Consider the following 19,211-nt stretch of genomic DNA (forward strand, 5'->3'; position numbering starts at 1 on the left):
ACACTAGCACAGATGGAATCAAAATAAAACAAGTGAACTTGGAGAATGGGCACTAGAAAAAAAAACAGATATAATAGCACTCACAGAAACAAAGTTAACGAAAACCATAACAAATGCAGTGTTTCCACAGGATTACAATATAGTGAGGAAAGAGAGAGAAGGAAGAGGAGGAGGTGGTGTAGCTCTGCTGATAAGGAAAGGGTGGAGTTTCGAAGAGATGGTTGTTCATGTCTGTGAAGATTTCAGTGACTACATAACAGGTACAATAGCAATTAGAGGACAAAAAACTATAGTAGTAGTCATATATAACCCCACATCAAACAAAAGAAGACCCAGACAGGAATATGTTAGAAACAATAGATAGAAACATGGCCACCATTAATATACTATTGAGAACAGCTTCTGTAGCTAGCAGCAACGGATCTAGACTTCTAATCATGGAAGATTTCAACCACGGGAAGATAGATTGGGAGAAAAGAGACCCACATGGAGGACCAGACACATACAGAGCTAAGCTGCTGGACGTGGCAACAAGAAACTTTCTAAGCCAACACATCAAGAGACCGACAAGAATGTGAGGAGAGGATGAACCAGCCATGCTGGATCTCATATTTGCCCTTAATGAGTTGGATATAAGGGAAGTTAAGTTGAAAGCCCCCTTGGGAATGAGCGATCACAGTGTATTGACCTTTGAGTAACTGGTAGAGCTAGGATTTATCACCCCCCAAAAAAGAACTAGGAAATAAAAGGCTGGCATACCGAAAGGGAAATTATGAGATGAGAACATTCCTAAGGGATATATATACCATGGGACAGAGAACTCCTAACTAAGTTTTTAAAATACATGATATACCATGTCACCTAAACGTGTCAGGAGGCAGTAAACAGGTTTATCCCAGTCCCAAAAAAAAAAAAAAAAAACGAGAAGCAAAATAAGAATCCGTGGTTTAATAGGGCATGTATGTAAGCAAAGGAATTGAACAAAAGGGCGTGGAGGAACTTCCAAAATAGCAGAACACCAGAAAGCAGAGAGAGATACCAGAAAACCAGGAACGAGTATATAGGCTTCAAGAAGACCTGGACAAACAGGAGGAATGGTCCAACAAATGGTTGTTAGATTTTAACCCAAGAAAATGTAATGTAATGAAAATAGGTGTAGAGAGTAGGAGAACAGATACAAGGTATCTTTTGGGAGATGAAATTACTTCAAGAGTCAGAGAGAGAGAATGACCTGGGGGTTGATATCATGCCAGACCAATCCTCCTGAAGCCCATATCAAGAGAATAATATCTGCGGCATATGGCAGGTTGGCCAACATAAGAACAGCTTTTAGAATCTTGTGTAAGGAATCATTCAGAACGTTGTATACCACATACGTCAGACCAGTCCTGGAGTATGCAGCTCCAACATGGAGTCCATATCTTGTCAAACATACGACTAAACTGGAAAAAGTTAAAAGATTTATACCAGACTAGTGCCCGAATTGAGGAATAAGGGCTATGAGGAGAGACTACAGGAATTAAACCTCATGTCACTGGGAGACAGAAGAGTTAGGGGGGACATGATCACCACGTATAAGATTCTCAGAGGAATTGATAGGGTGGATAAAGACAGACTATTTAACACAAGGGGCACACACACTACTGGACACAGGTGGAAGTTGAGTGCCCAAATGAGCCATAGAGACATTAGATTTTTTTCAGTGTCAGAGTAGTTGACAAATGGAGTGCATTAGGAAGTGATGTGGAGGATGTAGACTCCATATACAGTTTCAAGTGTAAATATGATAGAGCCCAATAGGCTCAGGAACCTGTACATCAGTTGATTGACGGTTGAGAGGCGGGACCAAAGAGCCAGAGCTTAATCCCCACAAGCACAACTAAGTAACTAGGTAAGTACAAACACACACACACACACATACACACACTCAGTCATCAGTCGTCAGTCATCACTCGTCAGTCGTGGTGGATGGACATAGGTTGGAGGAAACTCGTTGCGTGCTAGTGAAGTGGGAGGAATAATCAGGCTACTTCGCAGTGAAAAATTGTACGCGAGTGAATGAAAAACTTGGATATTGATTCAAACCATAAGGAAGTGAAGAAAGTAGACACATCATAATTGAAAATAGGTGTTGAACACATTGTGGCATTGTGAAGTAGTGGAGCAGACCTCACGCTAACTGTGACATCACCAGCGACAATCTGTGACCGACCATGACCTCACTCTGGCCGCAACCCTTATTATACCACGTGGGGAGAAGCCTGGAGACTCACTCACCTAAATTGTGTATAGCAGATGGTGTAAGGTAATTGGAACGCCTGTTGGCTAAGGTTGTTTATTCCAATGACTAGATCAGGAGGGGCGTCTAGGTCAAGCAGTACCATGAATGAAGTAGAGGATCGGTTTGTGGAGAAGCTGATAGAGAAATTTGTAGGGAGGAGGAATGTTTGGATAGAGGATCTAATCCAAGGGATAAGAAGTGAGATCTTTAAACAAATACAGGACGAGGTTGAGATCCAAAAACAAGAGCTTATGGACTATATTCAGGGAGAAATTAGGAAGAGTAGGGAAGTATGGGAAAGTGAATGTACTCAGCTTGCAAATGAAGCAGGTAGGAATAACAGCATGGCTAGGGAAAGGGGAGTAGTGGGGGATGGAGTAGCGAGTGTGGGAGGGATTGGGGGGGGGGGTATCCAGGGTAGGGACGACTGGCGACCAGTGTGTCACTGAGAAGGCGGTCAATTATCCTCCATGGATTACTCGAATCCAGGTCATCATCGAGGCATGAAAGGATGGAGATGGAAGAATTTGAGTTACACGAGATTTTAAGATGTATTAGAGCCGAGATGGCAGGAAATGAGGTGGAAATCAGCCACCGGTTTGGACATTACAACTGTAAGAAGAATCGACCTGTCCTGGTACAGTTTTCGAATGAAGAGGCAGTGGATTACATACTGCAACACAAACATTTACTCAGAGGTAGCAGAAACTATTGCAACTTGTTTATTGATAGATATTTGACATAAGATGTGAACAGATAGCTCACAGGGAGAACAGACCTGCACGCCACAGGAACTCTACCCATTCGAGTGTAGTTACCCATCTCACCTTTGCTACCTACCCCACACCAGCTTCCCAAGTCACACCGTCCTCAAATCAGCCCTCCCATCCCTCGCCCCTGCCTCTCTCCTCAAAAGCTCTTCTGTCCCTCCTGACCTCATTGCATTTAATTCCATCTGCTTCATCCTACCTTCCAATGACCCCCTCATCCCCTCAGCCCCCAAAACCCACCCAACCTTCAGCCCTCCTCTGCTCCCCCCCCCCCCCCCACCTTCTCTCATATGACCCCCTTCCTTTGCAACCTCCAGGTGCCAGAGTTTCTAAGAAGAGTCTCAAGGTTTGGTACACCAATGCTGATGGGGTATCTAATAAAGCAGAGATAAAAGAAAGAGTTAGTGAGGCAGATCCTGACATAGTTGCAATTGTGGAAAATAAAATAAATGGCATGGTCTCAGATGCAATCTTTCCAGAAGGGTACCAGGTGATGAGAAAAGAATGGACATGGTGACAGGGAGAGGGAGTGGCACTCGTAATAAAGCGGAAATGGAAGTTTGAAGACCTGGAAAATCCGGTTACCAATGAGAGCACATGCTTCATACATGGAACTCTGACAGCAGACCTCTTCCTCTATTTCCCTCTTCCCCCTTTCTTCCCCAATGCCCACACCTACTCCTGACTCCCCCCTGACTAATACAACTTCTCTTCCACTCTCTCACAACCCGTGCTCCATTCTCCACTCTTACCCGCACCCCCACAATCCTTCTCCCCCCTCCAACCTCTCAACCTCTATCTGACTCTCAGCCTCAGACTACCTCTCACCCCCCCCCCTATGCCTCTCAGACCCTTCCTAATTTTCTGACCCAGTATGCTCTTCCAACCCTAGATTTACCTACCCAGATCTTCCTACCCCAGACCTTCCTATGTGCCTTCCTAGACTCCCAGACCCCTTTCGCCCCCCCCAAGTACCTCCCAGACCCCATTCGCCCCCAAGTACCCCCCCCCCCCAGACCCCATTCGCCCCTTGACACCCCCCAAGATCTTCCCAGACCCCAGAAATAGGGTGACCTCTGGTGCCAGAGTTTCTAAGAAGAGTCTCAAGGTTTGGTACACCAATGCTGATGGGGGATCTAATAAAGGAGAAGAGATAAAAGAAAGATTTAGTGAGGCAGATCCTGACATAGTTGCAATAGTAGAAAATAAAATATTTGGCATGATCTCAGATGCAATCTTTCCAGAGGGGTACCAGGTGATGAGAAAAGAAAGGACATGGTGACAGGGAGAGGCAGTTGCACTCCTAATAAAGCGGAAAGGAAGTTTGAAGACCTAGAAAATCGTGTTTCCAATGAGAGAACACGCTTCATACATGGAACTCAGACAGCAGATGGGAGGAAGATTGTGATCTTGGAAATCTACAATCAGCCACCAAACAGTAGAAGACCCAGGCAGGAGTATGATGACAACAACAAGGCATGTATAGATGAATTGCAGAGGGCAGCAACATTAGCTCACAGAATGAGAGCGAAACTGCTGGTCATGGGGAGACCTAAATCATGGAGAGGTAAATTGGGAATCAAGGAATCCCCATGGTGGGGAAGAAATGTGAGGAGCAAAGTTAGTAGATGTTATAGACAGGAATTTCCTAACACAACATGTGCAGGAAGACACAAGGGAAAGAGGAGGGGATACACCGAGCCTATTAAACCTGATTTTCACCCAGAACGTAGAAGACATTGAGAATTTGGAACATGAAATACCTATAGGGGGCAGTGACCATTGTGTCCTAGTCTTTGACTACATGATGGAATTCAAATGTGTGACCAAGGGACCTGAGGTCTGGGAAAGGAGAGTTGACTACAGGAAAGGGGACTACAGGAGGATAAGGGACTATCTTGGAGAAGTGTAGTGGGAGGAAGAAATTAGAGGAAAAGCAGTCCAAGATATGATGAAACTAGTCATACGGAAATGCCAGTGCCATACAGTGCCTAGTAATACAGAAATAGAGTGCCCAAATGAGCCAGAGAGACATTAAAAAAACTTTTTTGGTGTCAGAATAGTTGACAAGTGGAATGCATTAGGAAGTTATGTGGTGGAGGCAGATTCCATACACAGTTTCAAGTGTAGATATGATAGAGCCCAGTATGCTCAGGAATCTGTCTATCAAATGATTGACGCTAGCGAGGCGGGACCAAAAAGCCAGAGCTCAACCCCAGCAAGCACAACTAGGTGAATACTAGGTGAGTACACCGCCACACACACATGAGAGGTGGCAGTAAACCAGGCGACCTTGGAAGGGTTCGAAATTAGCACAGATGAGGTTAACGGTCATCTGTTGGATCTGTACGTGAGAAGGCTCCTGGTCCGGACGAAATCTCACCATAGGTGTTGAAATAGTGTGCTGAAGTACTTTGTTTGCTACTCTCAATTGTGAATAGTAGGTCACTGGAGACGGGAGATTTACCAGAAATATGTAAGACGATTAATGTAGTCCAAATATACAAAAAAGGTGAGAGGTAAGAGGCACTGAACTATATACCAGTGTCCTTAAATTGTATACCTTGCAAGGCGATGGAAAACATTGTAAGAAAAAACCTAGAAGCACATCTAGAGAGAGAGAAGGGACACATCATCAACATGAGTTCAGGGATGATAAATTAATGGGATGGTTAAATAGAATTCTATGATTAGGTGACAAAGATTAATCAAGAAAGAGAATGTTGGGCAGACTTCATTTTCTTGGACTGTCGGAAGCTTTTGACACAGTACCCCATAAGAGGCTGGTGCATAAGTTGGAGAGTAACTAGTAAGGGATAGTAACTGGTAGGATGCTCCAGTGGATAAAAGAGCACTAAGCAATAGGAAGCCGAGAGTTACTGTGAGGGGTGAGACCTCAGATTGGCGTGAAGTCACAAAGCAGAGTCCCCCATGGTTCTGTACTAGGACTTATCCTGTTTCTGATATACGTAAATGATCTTCCAGAGGGTATAGACTCATTTCTCTCAATGTTTACTGATGGCGCCAAAATTATGAGAAGGATTATGATAGAGTAAGTTACAGCATGAGGTTTCAAGAACACTTGGAAATACTGATGGAATGGTCTTACAAATGGTTGTTCGAGTTCAACCCGAGCAAATGTAAAGTAATGAAGTTAGGTGTTGGAAGCAGGTGGCCAGATACAAAGTACCATTTTTACAAGGTACCACAAGGTACCCAGGAAATTGAGTGCCCAAATGGGACAAGGAGACTAGAAAGAATTTAGTTAGTGTCAGAGGAGTTAATAAATGGAATGCTTTAGGAAGTGATGTGGATAGTCAACTCCATTGACATTTGAGAGGTGGGACCAAAGAGCCAGAGCTCAATCATCCTCAAGCACAAGTAGGTGAGTACAACTATGTGAGTACCTATCCATATTAACCAAGTTATACTAACCTGGTTGTAATAACCTACTTGAACTCACCTTGCTGTACCCACCTAGCTGTACTCACCTAATTGTACTGACATAGTTGTGCTCACCTAGTTGTAGTAGCCTAGCTGTACTCACCAACTTGTTTTCACATAGCTATATTCATCTAGTTGTGCTCAACTAGTTGTATGCACCCTGATAGTACTCACCTACCTGTATTCACCTTGAAGTAATCACCTAGTTGTACTAAGCTATCTGAATTCACCTATTTGTACTTCTCTAATTGTACTCATCTACTTACAGTTCTCACCCTAGCTGTACTTGTGTAAATGTACTCTCCTACTTGTATTCGCCTAGCAGTGCTCATGTTGTACTAACCTACATATACTCCCTCTAGTTGTACTTGAGTAGTTGTATTCACTTAGTTGTACTCTCCTAGTTACATTCATATAGGTGTACTAACCTAGTTGTACTCACCTAGTTGTGAGTACTCAGAACTACTCACCTACTTGTACTCCCTTAGTCACAGTCATATGGTTGTACTCATCTAGTTGTACTTACCCATTTATGCTTATTGTAAAATCTGGTATAATAAAGAAGTTTTTGATGCACCTTAAATTTTTTATTCCAATAAAAATGTTAAATTATATGTTTGCATGTTTCCTTCAAACACGTATGAAACAACATTTACAATTTATGTTACTGTGTTTTAAATGAAGTATATATATATATATATAATTTATTAATAAATTTTAAAAATTAAAACAGTATTCTTTAATATATAAGTTAGCAAAAAGTTTTATAAAAACAAATTTTAACAAAGTCATAACAAAATAGTAAATAAACAACTAGAAAGTAAATGTTTTTCACACCTTTCATGCAACTTAGAAACAACATTTATAATTAACATTAATGTATGGTACAAAATGACCTAAAAATTGAATAAATGAACATGAAAAATAGTTTTTCATATAACTATGAAACTACATTTACAATTTATATATTAAATGTACATGAATTTAATATTTAAACATGAAAACTATATTTTTAATATAAAGGAGAAACTAGTGTCAGAAAAGACAAAATTTGCCAAATTTCATAAAGAAATACTTTTACCATTCCTGGGTTAAACGTTGATCATGTGCCTGTTGAACCATACATGCAACTTTTCTTTCCCTTATCTCTATAGAAACGTTAGTGAAGGTTTCAACAGTGTTCAGTGTTTACTGGGATTGCTTGCTTGAATATTTTTGCTACCTGGTATGTGTGCTTTAATGTATATGTGTTTGTGTGTTTCGATATGTGTTTAGAGTTTCGTAATATTCATTCAAACAAAATTTGACTGTCCTAAGTAAGCATTACAAAAAATAGAGTAACATTCATAAACCAGCTTTTATTATTTCCTGATTATAACTGTGATTTTGGCATTGTTGGTGATAGGTATTTAGTCATTATTTTGAACTGCTTCTGATCCATGCGGGACAGGTCGAGCAGACCTTCTTCCAGGGTGCAGAAGTCAAATGTGGTTTCGACCTTGCAACCCAGACGTTGAAGCATTTTCTCGGTGAATGGGCTGGTAACTATTGAAGTAATCATTTGGAATCCATGCTGACTGCCGATGATGACAATCATCTGAAAGTTGATGAAGCAACGGTAAGACTAAATTATAAATTATTAGTTTTTTTTAACCTAAAAGTATATTATCAGGCGACTTATATTTTTGTTTACAAGCTAAGAAGACTTCATTTGCATTGTTTATCTTAGGGTTTACCCAAATTAGTTTTCCTTGGATCATAATTCAAAAATAGCTTTTCAACCATGAACCCAACTACTGCTGGGTGAAAGGAGAGATTAAGCAGCACTTAGGGAAAATTCCCCCCCAAAAAATCAGAGTTTAGTTTAAGACAGAAATTTTTCAAAAAGACCGTTTTTAGATAATATGTTCCTAGAAGTTTTTTTAATGAAAATAGACATATCCGCAGTAATTTTTAGTTTTTATATCCATTTACCGTTTCACCGTTTAGGACGGAATGTTAAAGAGACCGAATTTCTTCAGAATATATTTTAAGACTGATTGTTTACAGAGACCATTTCAAGAACGAATTTCTTCATTGTCCAATTGAAAACCGAAATAATTTCAGAGACTATGTAAGACCAAAAATTTGTCAGACACCACCTAAAGACCGAATTTTATCAGAGTTCATTTTAAAACCGAAATTTCTCAAAGGTTATTTTTAAATATAATTTATTCAGAGTCCGTTTAAGACCGAAATTGTTCACAACCATTTTAAGATTTAATTTTTTCAGAGTCCAGTTTGAGACCAAAATTTGTTAGAGACCATGTTAAGAACATATTTTGTCTAATTTTAGTTTTAATTTTCGTTGCACTCTTAAAGAGTTCTTATGGAGGAAATTCAAATATCGTCAGAGTCCAGTTTAAGACCAAAATTTTCTCAGAGAACAGTTTATAACCAAAATATTTCAGAATGTTACTTACGCCAGCGTTTTTAAAAAGTTCTTATTGAGAAAATTAACAATATGGACTTGAGCAAGTATTTAAAAAAAAGTTTATCACGTATTAGCTCTTGGACCCAACTCAGTATGTTTATAAGTATAGTTTTGCTACTAATTGCCAATTTTAGTCCAATTTAAAAAGGACATATTTCAAACATAGTAAATAATATAAAAATAGTTACCGAATGCCAACTCCTGTCCTCCACCTTAGTACAGCCAACTTAGTATTTCAAATCAAGATCTGCTCCTGCCTCTCCCTTTATCAAAGTTACCATATCCTCTCCATCAATACTATTGTTTACTCAGCTATGTAAATGTTCACTAACTAGGTAATAATTACACGGTGATAATACACCTTATCTCTACCTCCCACCATCCTCAATATCTTCCACCACCCCCTATTCCCCGCACCTCAAACTTCCCTTACCGTCCCCCTCTCTTATCTCACCAACTCCCTGCACCCTTATTTTTCCCTCCCTTTCCTAACCCCTCCCTTAACTCTCCCTCCCATACCTTCTCCTACTCCGTTTCGCCTTTATCTCCCTCTCCCTCTCGCCCTTCTCTCGTGCATCTTACCTACTCCACAACCTCACCCAAATCTCCCTCTCTCCCCAGAATTTAAAGAAATACATCTTTTATACTCATTATTCATTTTCTGCAAATGTTCACAGCTTGTTCTCTGTGCAACTTTTATACTCATTATTCATGTTCTCTACATGTTCAAATCATATTTTTATATTCCTTTCCATGTTCTCTGTGGTCTTTTTCTAAATATTCTCATTATGTTCTTTTTCATGTTCTCCATATTCTCATAATGTTCTTAACATGTTCTTCACAAGTTCATTGTTCATATTCCCTACATATTCACTTTGTTTTTCACATTCTCTTCCATGTTTTCTGTGTTCTTTGTCATGTTCTTATTACATTTTTCAAAAGTTCATTGTTCATTCTTCGTATACACTATATATTCACTATATGTTTTCAAATTCTCTTCAAATTCAATTCAAATTCCCCAGTATGCTCTCTGTGTTCATCACATTCTCTTACATGTTCTTTAAAATCAAATGTACAAGTGTTCTCTCATTCAGTAACTAGTTTTGTGTCAGACATTATCAACAGCATTAGAGTTCACTCAACAAATTACTGCAAAGTATTCATATATTTAGTCAGTCATCCAGTTTTATTTGCTAAACTACGCCAATGTAATCCTCTTTATCAACTTAATATTTCTTGCTGACACTGTTCTTTAAAAAAACTACGTTCTATTCCGTACCAAATTTACCAACACATTCTTTTCTTTCGTTTCCTTACTAAAATTATTCCCCAATAAACTGAAAATAGTCACATTCATCATTTCCTAACTAAAATTATTCGTCAATCAACTAAAATAGTCACTTTAATTATCTTTTCATAATTTCTTAACTAAAATAACACCTCTCTCAACTGAAAATAGAAAAGTGTAACTTCTTTCAACACTTTCTTAACTAATATATTCTTTCCCTCAACTAAAAATAGTCAAATGTAGCTTTTTTAATCTCATCTTTGAAATTGGGGCGGAGTAAGAAAAAGAAAAATAGTCATAGACACTCTTTGAGACATTAATGACAAACTTCCATACATCAAGGACACCCTCAGAGACATCTAATACACTCTTTCAAACATTAATAACACACTCAAAGACACCAAAGTTTCTCTTCAAGACATCAATGACATATTCAAAGACGTCAATAACACACTCAATGACACTAATACCGCACTCAAAGACGTCAATAACACACTCAATGACACTAATACCGCACTCAAAGACGTCAATAACACACTCAATGACACTAATACCGCACTCAAAGACGTCAATAACACACTCAATGACACCAATACCGCACTCAAAGACGTCAATAACACACTCAATGACACAAATACCGCACTCAAAGACGTCAATAACACACACAAAGACATCATTAAAACACAAAAAGACACCAAAGACACACTCACAGACAGCAATAACACACCCAAAGACATCAATGACACACTTCGATACATCAAGGACACACTCAGAGACATCTAATACACTCTTTCAAACATTAATAACACACTCAACGACACCAAAGTATCTCTTCAAGACATCAATAACACTCAAAGACGTCAATAACGCACTCAAAGACATCAATAACACATTCAAAGACACTAATAACACACTCAAAGACGTCAATAATAAACTCATAGACATCAATGACACACTCAACGACATCAAAGACACACTCACAGACAGCAATAACACACACAAAGACATCAATAACATTCTCAAAGCCATCAATAATACACTCAATGACACCAATAACACACTCGAAGACATCAATAACACACTCAACGACATCAAAGACACACATTCACAGACATCAATAACACACCAAAAGACATCAATAATGTACTCAAAGACATCAATAACACACACAAAGACGCCAATAACACGCTCAAAGACATCAATAACACACACAAAGACGCCAATAACACGCTCAAAGACATCAATAACACACTCAAAGACATCAAAGACACACTCAGGGTCATTAAAGACATGCTCAAAGACAAAAAAAACTATTGTCCTCAAATACATCTTCATGTATCAAAGATAATTTCTAAGACATCTTCGAATATCAAATAAACTTTCTAAGACATCTTCGAGTATCAAAAAAAAATTCTAAGTTCATCTTCGTGCATCAAAGTTACTCTAACTCACCTCCGTTCGTCAATGGGTAAGATGCGGGGAAGAGGGAGGGGGAGATAAGGGCAAAAGGGAGTAGGGAAAGGTCAGGGAGGGGGAGGAAAGGGAGTGGGAATGTAAGAGAGGGGAAAATAAGGGTGCAGGGAGTTGTGGAGATAAGGGAGGGGAAGGTAAGGGAAGCACGGGGTGCGGAGATTAGGAGGGTGGGGTAAGATATGGAGGAAGGCGGGAGGGGAGATATAAGGTGTATTATGATCGAGTGATTGTTTACCTAGTTAGTGAATATTTACATAGCTGAGTAAACAATAGAACTGAAGGAGAGGATATGGTTACTTTGATAAGGTGGTAGGCGGGAGTGGGTCTTGATCTGAAATACTAAGTTTGCTGAACTAAGGTGGAGGACAGGAGTTGGCGTTCAGTAACTGTCTTGATCTTATTACTATGTTTTATATATGTTTTAAATTGGGCTATTAGTACCAAAACTACACTTATAAACGTATGGAGCTGGGTCCAAGAGCTAATATGTAATAAACAATTTTTGTAAATATCTGCTCAAGTCCATAGAGTTTAATTTTTTCAGCAAGAACTTTTTAACACACTCCAGTGCCTCCCACTGGAGTCATTAATTTTTCTCCCGATTCCAAGCAAGTGACTCTTGCTTGCATCATGTATTAAAATATTTTTTGAAAATTCCAATTTTATCCGATCAACTTCGAGGTGGTTTCAAAATGAGCGCCATTGTCTTTCCGCTTTCTTACATATGCCACATGGGATCTTGGGTCGTCGGGCCATGTGGTGGATATATTGTTTCCGTGACCACCCTTATGACCACTACTCCTTCCTCTCGCGTCCCAAACTTGTGCACATTTCGGCTATTATCGGCAGTTATATTTGTTCCTGTGTCTTTTCAGCACATTATATACACTACACGATGGATCACAAGCAGAGCAGTTCTCCACCGAAAGTAGCGAAGGAATCAACCAAAAAGAATAAGATAACTATGCTTTACAAGAAGTTTAGTTGAGTGAGGCTGACACCAACAAAGATCCCAGGTTTGGTTGAAGCATTTGGGTTCAAACTAGATGCTGAAGAAATTCGGTCTTAAAATGGTCTTTGAGAAATTTTAGTCTTAAAATAGACTCTGAAGAAATTCGATCCTAAAATGGGTCAAATTTTGGTCTTACCTGGTCTGTGAAATTATTTTGGTCTTCAACTGGACTCAAAGAAATTCTATCTTAAAATGGTCTCCGTCAAATTTTGGTCTTTAACTCTGAAAATATTTCGGCCTTTGTCGGAAAATCCGACACCATTTAATATATCATACAGACAGATAATAGCTGTGTTGTATAAACAATTTAACCCATAGAAAATGTAACTTGTAGTGGAATTACCGTTTAAAGAAAACGGGATATCATCACCACATACCATTATAAATTCACCAGCTATTCTGCTGAGAATTATTCTTAAATACATTACTCTTTGGACTTTACCATCATAAAACATCTCATATAAATTAACTTAATTATCAGTATTAAAGTAGAGTAAATGTGACCCTTCTATCACTTATTAACATCTGGACAATGTAAGCTAGGCGTCAGGGTGTGGGAGGGCAGCCATTGTTTATACTAGACCAGAGGCTCACGGGAGCAAATACGGCTCCTGTTAATTTTACTTGGACGTAGTGTTATGGAAACCAAAGGTGTATCATCTTCAACACGCTGTCAACAAATTCAAGTTAAGTGTTCTTTCCGAAACCCATGAATCTTTCATTTATGGCCATTAATGTCATTATATAGGGTACCCGGTTAGAGCACGTGGTAGCCTCAAACTAAAGGTAATTAAGCCAGGTCTTTATTGTTCCATGTACAGTGTTTCTCTGATATACCTGTCATATATAGGATTCTGGCTTTACAACTAGCGCCCTTTTGACAGGTCAAGACGAGGAAGCAAGACTTTGTGCACCAGTTACTGGGTGATGGAAGCTACCTCAAAGAGGATAATTTGGTGTCTACACCCTAGTTATACCTGGTGGACTAACCTGCTGTACTATAAGATAAGGAACCTTTTCAATGTATGTAGTTAATACTGTAGTTTGATTGGCTGCATATATAAATTAATTTAATATAAACCCCCCTAATGTGTAGAGGATCGATTTGTGAGATTAAGAGATTATTGCAGAAATACAGTCCACTTATCATTATACAAATTGTTATCGAAGTATATAAATTAACGTAAATATAAATTCATATAAATTAAATAAATATAAATCACACAGGTCGGTTCCCACAGCCTTTTACTATGAAAATATTTCGGTCTTAAACTAAACTCTGATTTTTTTTTAATTTCCCCATAAGAAACGTTTAAGTCCAAATGAGTAAGTTTTCCCAAAAAATATCTAGAAACCCTGACGGCATATGAGTAAATTTGCCTTGTATTTACCTGGAAACCCCTAATCGCGAATGAGTCAATTTCCCCCAAAATTGAAAATTGTCTCATTCGCCGTCATTCGATAGGTGTGCATGGGGGAAGATGGGGAGGGCGGGGATAAAGAGAGACCGGATAGGTGTGCATGAGGGAAGAAGGGGAGGTGTGTGTGAAGACAGGACAGGTGTGTGCGTGGTGGAAGATGCGGAAAGTGTGTGTGAAGTACGACAGCATGGCTGTGCATGGGCAAAGATTGGGAGGGTGTGTGTGAAGAGAGAGACAGATTGGGTGTGCGTGGGGGAAGATGGGGGAGGTGTTTGTGTGGGGGGGGGAAGATAGAGAGTGTGTTTGTGAAGACAGGATGGGTGTGCATGGAGGAAGATGGGGTAGAGTGTGCGTTATGAAAGACAGGATGGGTGTGTGTGGGGGAAGATAAGAAGAAGGGGAGGGTGGGAGGTAAAACAGGATGGGTATGCATGAAGGAAGAAGAGGGGAAGGGGGGCGTGTGTGAAGAATGACAGGATAGGTGTGCGGGGGGGAAGATGGGGGAGGGTGTGTGTGATGAAAGACACAACTCTATCTACCAGCACATTATTTATCAACACTCTATCTACCACCACTCCCTCTACCACCACTCAGTCTATCGCAAATCCATGTATTCCACCACTCCATCTACTGCCACTTCATATACACCACAACTCCTACTATACCACCATTCCATCTACCACTATATCTACCGCCACTCCGTCTAGCGCCACTCCATCTATACCACCACTCCATCTACCGCTATTGCAACAACCATCACACCATCTCAAGATAACCATCTACCGCCACTCTATCTACCGCCACTCTATCTACCGCCACTCTATCTACCGCCAATCCATCTATACCACCACACCATCTACCACCATTCCAACTACCACCACATCATTTACCACCACTCCATCTATACTGCCAATTCATCTACTGTTATTCCATCTACCATCTCTCCATCTACCACAACTCCCTCTACTACCACTCACTATTCCGCCACTCCATCTACAACTAAACTCAATTTACCGTTACTTTATCTACTGTAACTCCCTCTACCGCCACAATATCTATATCTATCACCACTTTATTTACCGCCACTCCATCTACCACTACTCTGTCTACCATAAATCCCGATACCACAACACCATCTACCATCACTCCCTATACCGCAACTCTTTCTACCAACACACCATATACCACTATCTACCACTATTCCATCTACTGCTACACATCTACCGACACTCCATCGATAATGCCACTTCTTCTACCGTTACTCTATGAACCGACACTCTACCTTCCACCACTCCATCATACCTATCACCACTCCATCTACCGCCTATCCATCTACCGCCACTCCATATACCGCCACTCCAACTACCATCTACCGTCACTATATATATATACGGGCATTCCTTCTACCGCCATTCTATCTGCTACCCCTCCTTCTACTGCCACTCCATCTACTACCGCTCCATCTACCACCACTCCATCTACCACCTCTCCATCTACTGTCACTCCATCTACTACCACACCATCTACCACAACTCCATCTACAACCATTCAATATACCGCCACTCCATCTACCACAACTCCATCTACAACCATTCAATATACCGCCACTCCATCTACCACCATTTCATCTACCGGGACTCCATCTACCACCATTTCATTTACCATCACTCCATCTAAACCACCACTACATCTACCGCCATTCCATCTACCTCCATTCCATCTATTCCACCACTTCATCTACTGCAACTCCATCTATAGCACCACTCCATCTACCGCAATTCCATCTACTGCCAATCCATCTATCACCACACCATCTGCCACCATTCCATATATCGCCACTCCATCAATACAGCACTCCATCTACCTTCGCTCCATCTATACCGCTACTCCATCAACCTTTACTCCATCTACTGCCACTCCATCAATACTGCTACTCTTATCTACCACCACTCCATCTTTCGACACACTATCTACCACTACTTCATCTACCACCACTCCCTCTACCGCCCCTGCATCTACCACTACTCCATCTACTACCACTCCCGCCACTCCTTCTACCACCGCTCCCTCTACCACCACTCCATCTACCACCACTACATCTACTGCCCCTCCATCTTTCACAATGCATCTTCTACTGCTTATTCTTCCACAACACAATCTACCACCACCCCACGCTACCACCACTCCAGCTACTGTCACTCCATCTACCACCACTCCCTCTACCATTACTCCATCTACCACCACTCTACCGACACTCCCTGGTGAGTTGTACTCACCTAGCTTCGCTCACGTAGCGGTACTCACATAGTTGTAGTCACCTAGCTGTATTAACCAGCTACCTGTATATAGCCAAGTTGTACTTACTCATTAGTTGTATTTACCTACTTGTTCTCAGCTCGCTATTGTAATCTAGTTATACTCACCTGATAATCCTTACTATGAAGTACTCACCTTGTACTAACCTATTTGTCTTCACCTAGCAGTGAATTCACCAAGTTCTACTGACCTACATGTACTCTCCTAGTTGCACTTATGTAGTTGTACTTACCTAGTTGAAATCACTCATTTGTGCTTCAACGATATTTAATGTAAAATTTACTGCAATACAGATGCTAGTGATATCTGTATTACTTTGATGTATCTTTGATGAGGTATCTTAAGTTTTTTATTCCATTAAATTTTTTACATTAAATGTTGCGTGTGTCCTCCATACACCTATGAAACAACATTTCTAATTCATGTAAATATATTTTTTATACATCAATATAATTTTAAACATGAAAACAGCATTATTTAATATACGTTAGCAAATAGTGTTATAATTTTTTAGCAAAATAATATACAAAAAAATGTTTTGCACACCTTTCATACACTCAGACACAACATTTATATGTTGTATATGAGTTGTATGAATACAAAATGTACTTTTATATGATACAAAAGGACATTCAAATTTAGTAATTGAACATAAAAAAATTGTTTTAATATAAGGGAACAAATATTGTTACATAAACCAATATTAGCTATATGGAAAATAATTATTATCCAATATCTTTGAGTAACTAAGTGTTTCATTCAGCTATTAAACAACATTCCAAATTTATATTTGTAATGTACATAAATTTAATATTTAAGCACGAAAAACTATTTTTGTTAATACAAAGGAGAAACTAGTATTATAAAAGACAAAATTTGCCAAATTATGTAAAGAAATACTTTAAATGTTTTTGAGTTAACGGTTGCTCATGTGCCTTTTGAACAATACTTGCAACTTTTGTTTTCCACAACCCTACGGAAACATTAGTGGAGGTTACAACAATGTTTTCAGTTGGCTGGGAGTAGACAAAAATTAACAGGGACAGAAAGTGGAGACGGAAAACGAAAAAGAGAGAGACAGATCAAGAAATAAAGGTCGAGACAGTAACAGAAAAAAGAGGAGAAAGATGAAGAGCAGTTATAGAGAAGGATAGAGAGAGAGACAGAGAGAGGAGAGAGATAGAGATAGAAAGAGGATGAGATAGAAAAAGAGGTGAGAGAGACAGAGAAGGAGAAAGACAGTAATGGAGAAAGTGGTGGAGAGAGACAGAGTCAGAAAGAGACGAAGAGTGATGAAGAGGAGAGAGAGAGGGACGGTTAGAGAGATGAGAGAAACAGAGCGAAGGAGACACACAGAGAGATACAAAGTTAGAGAGAGGAGTGAGAGAGATAGAGACGGAAAGAGGAGGTGAGAAAGAGAGGGAGTGAAACAGAGAGAGGAGAGTCAGAGGGAGAACGGGAGAAGCAAATAGAGGTGAGGCAGAGATTGAAGGAGAGAGATAATCGATACAGAGGTAGAAGGTGAGAGATAGTCGACACAGAGAGAGAAGGACAGATAGACAGTCGATACAGAGAGAGAAGGAGAGAGACAGAGACAGAAAGAAAAGGAGAGGCAAGAAAAAGCAGAGAGACAGAGGGAGAAACTGAGAGAGAAGAGGAGACGAACCGTGACAGGAGAGACAGAGAGAGATAAAAACTGAGACAGGGAATGAAAGAGAGAGAGACAGAAAATGAGAAAAACAGAAACATAGATGGTGAGAGGGAGAGACAGATGGAGAGAGAGGCAGAGACAGTGATCGAGGGAGAGAGAGACAGAGACCGAAGGTGAGAGACACAGAGAATGAGTAAGACACAGGGAGAGAGCCCTCGATCCTTACGTAACAGACTTTCCTGGATGCATAGATCAATGCAGACCTCTTGTTAAGTTGGATAAGTTGATTCTTCAGACCACCAGGCTGTCTTTACTACACTGGATATCCCGACAGATTGAGGTGAAGAATCTGTTTGAACTATCTGGCTTTGTGACAGAAGGTACTGGCCTGCCGTTCGAGGAGCCGGTCGGCCGAGCGGACAGCACGCTGGGCTTGTGATCCTGTAGTCCTGGGTTCGATCCCAGGCGCCGGCGAGAAACGTTAGACAAAGTTTCTTTCACCCTATGCCCCTGTTACCTAGCAGTAAAATATGTACCTGGGTGCTAGTCAGCTGTCACGGGCTGCTTCCTGGGGGTGGAGGCCTGGTCGAGGACCGGGCCGCGGGGACACTAAAAAGCCCCGAAATCATCTCAAGATCATCTCAAGATCAAGATCATGTCTTCCGCTCAGAGCAACTGATTGGAACTCAGAGTAACTCTTACATACACATACACGAACACACACGCATATATACACACACACACACACACACACACACACACACACACACACATGCGGCCCCAGCATGGAGCCCGTACCTTGTCAAGCACAAGACGAAGCTGGAAAAAGTCCAAAGGTATGCTACTAGACTAGTCCCAGAACTAAGAGGCATGAGTTATGAGAAAAGGCTGCGGGAAATGCACCTTACGACACTGGAAGACAGAAGAGTAAGGTGGGACATCATCACAACCTACAAAATCCTCAGGGGAATCGACCGGGTAAATGAGGATGAACTATTCAACACTGGAGGGACGCGAACAAGGGGACACAGGTAGAAGCTGAGTACCCAAATGAGCCACAGAGACGTTAGAAAGAACTTTTT

General features: G+C 40.4%; 1 protein-coding gene across 2 annotated transcripts in view; it reads right to left on the reverse strand.

The window, feature by feature from the left end:
- Positions 1-7,052: 7,052 nt before the first annotated feature.
- LOC123750254 (uncharacterized) overlaps positions 7,053-19,211 on the reverse strand; it is a 609,457-nt gene continuing 597,298 nt past the window's right edge. The window contains exon 5 of one of the 2 annotated variants that reach the window (XM_069325731.1): positions 7,053-8,092. In XM_069325731.1, the coding sequence (XP_069181832.1) occupies positions 7,868-8,092 (225 nt within the window). In that variant the 3' untranslated portion in view covers positions 7,053-7,867. The remainder of the gene's footprint in view (positions 8,093-19,211) is intronic. The other variant, XM_069325729.1, reaches the window with a different exon arrangement.

This window comes from Procambarus clarkii, chromosome 16 (genome assembly GCF_040958095.1).
Source record: "Procambarus clarkii isolate CNS0578487 chromosome 16, FALCON_Pclarkii_2.0, whole genome shotgun sequence".
NCBI lineage: Eukaryota > Metazoa > Arthropoda > Malacostraca > Decapoda > Cambaridae > Procambarus > Procambarus clarkii.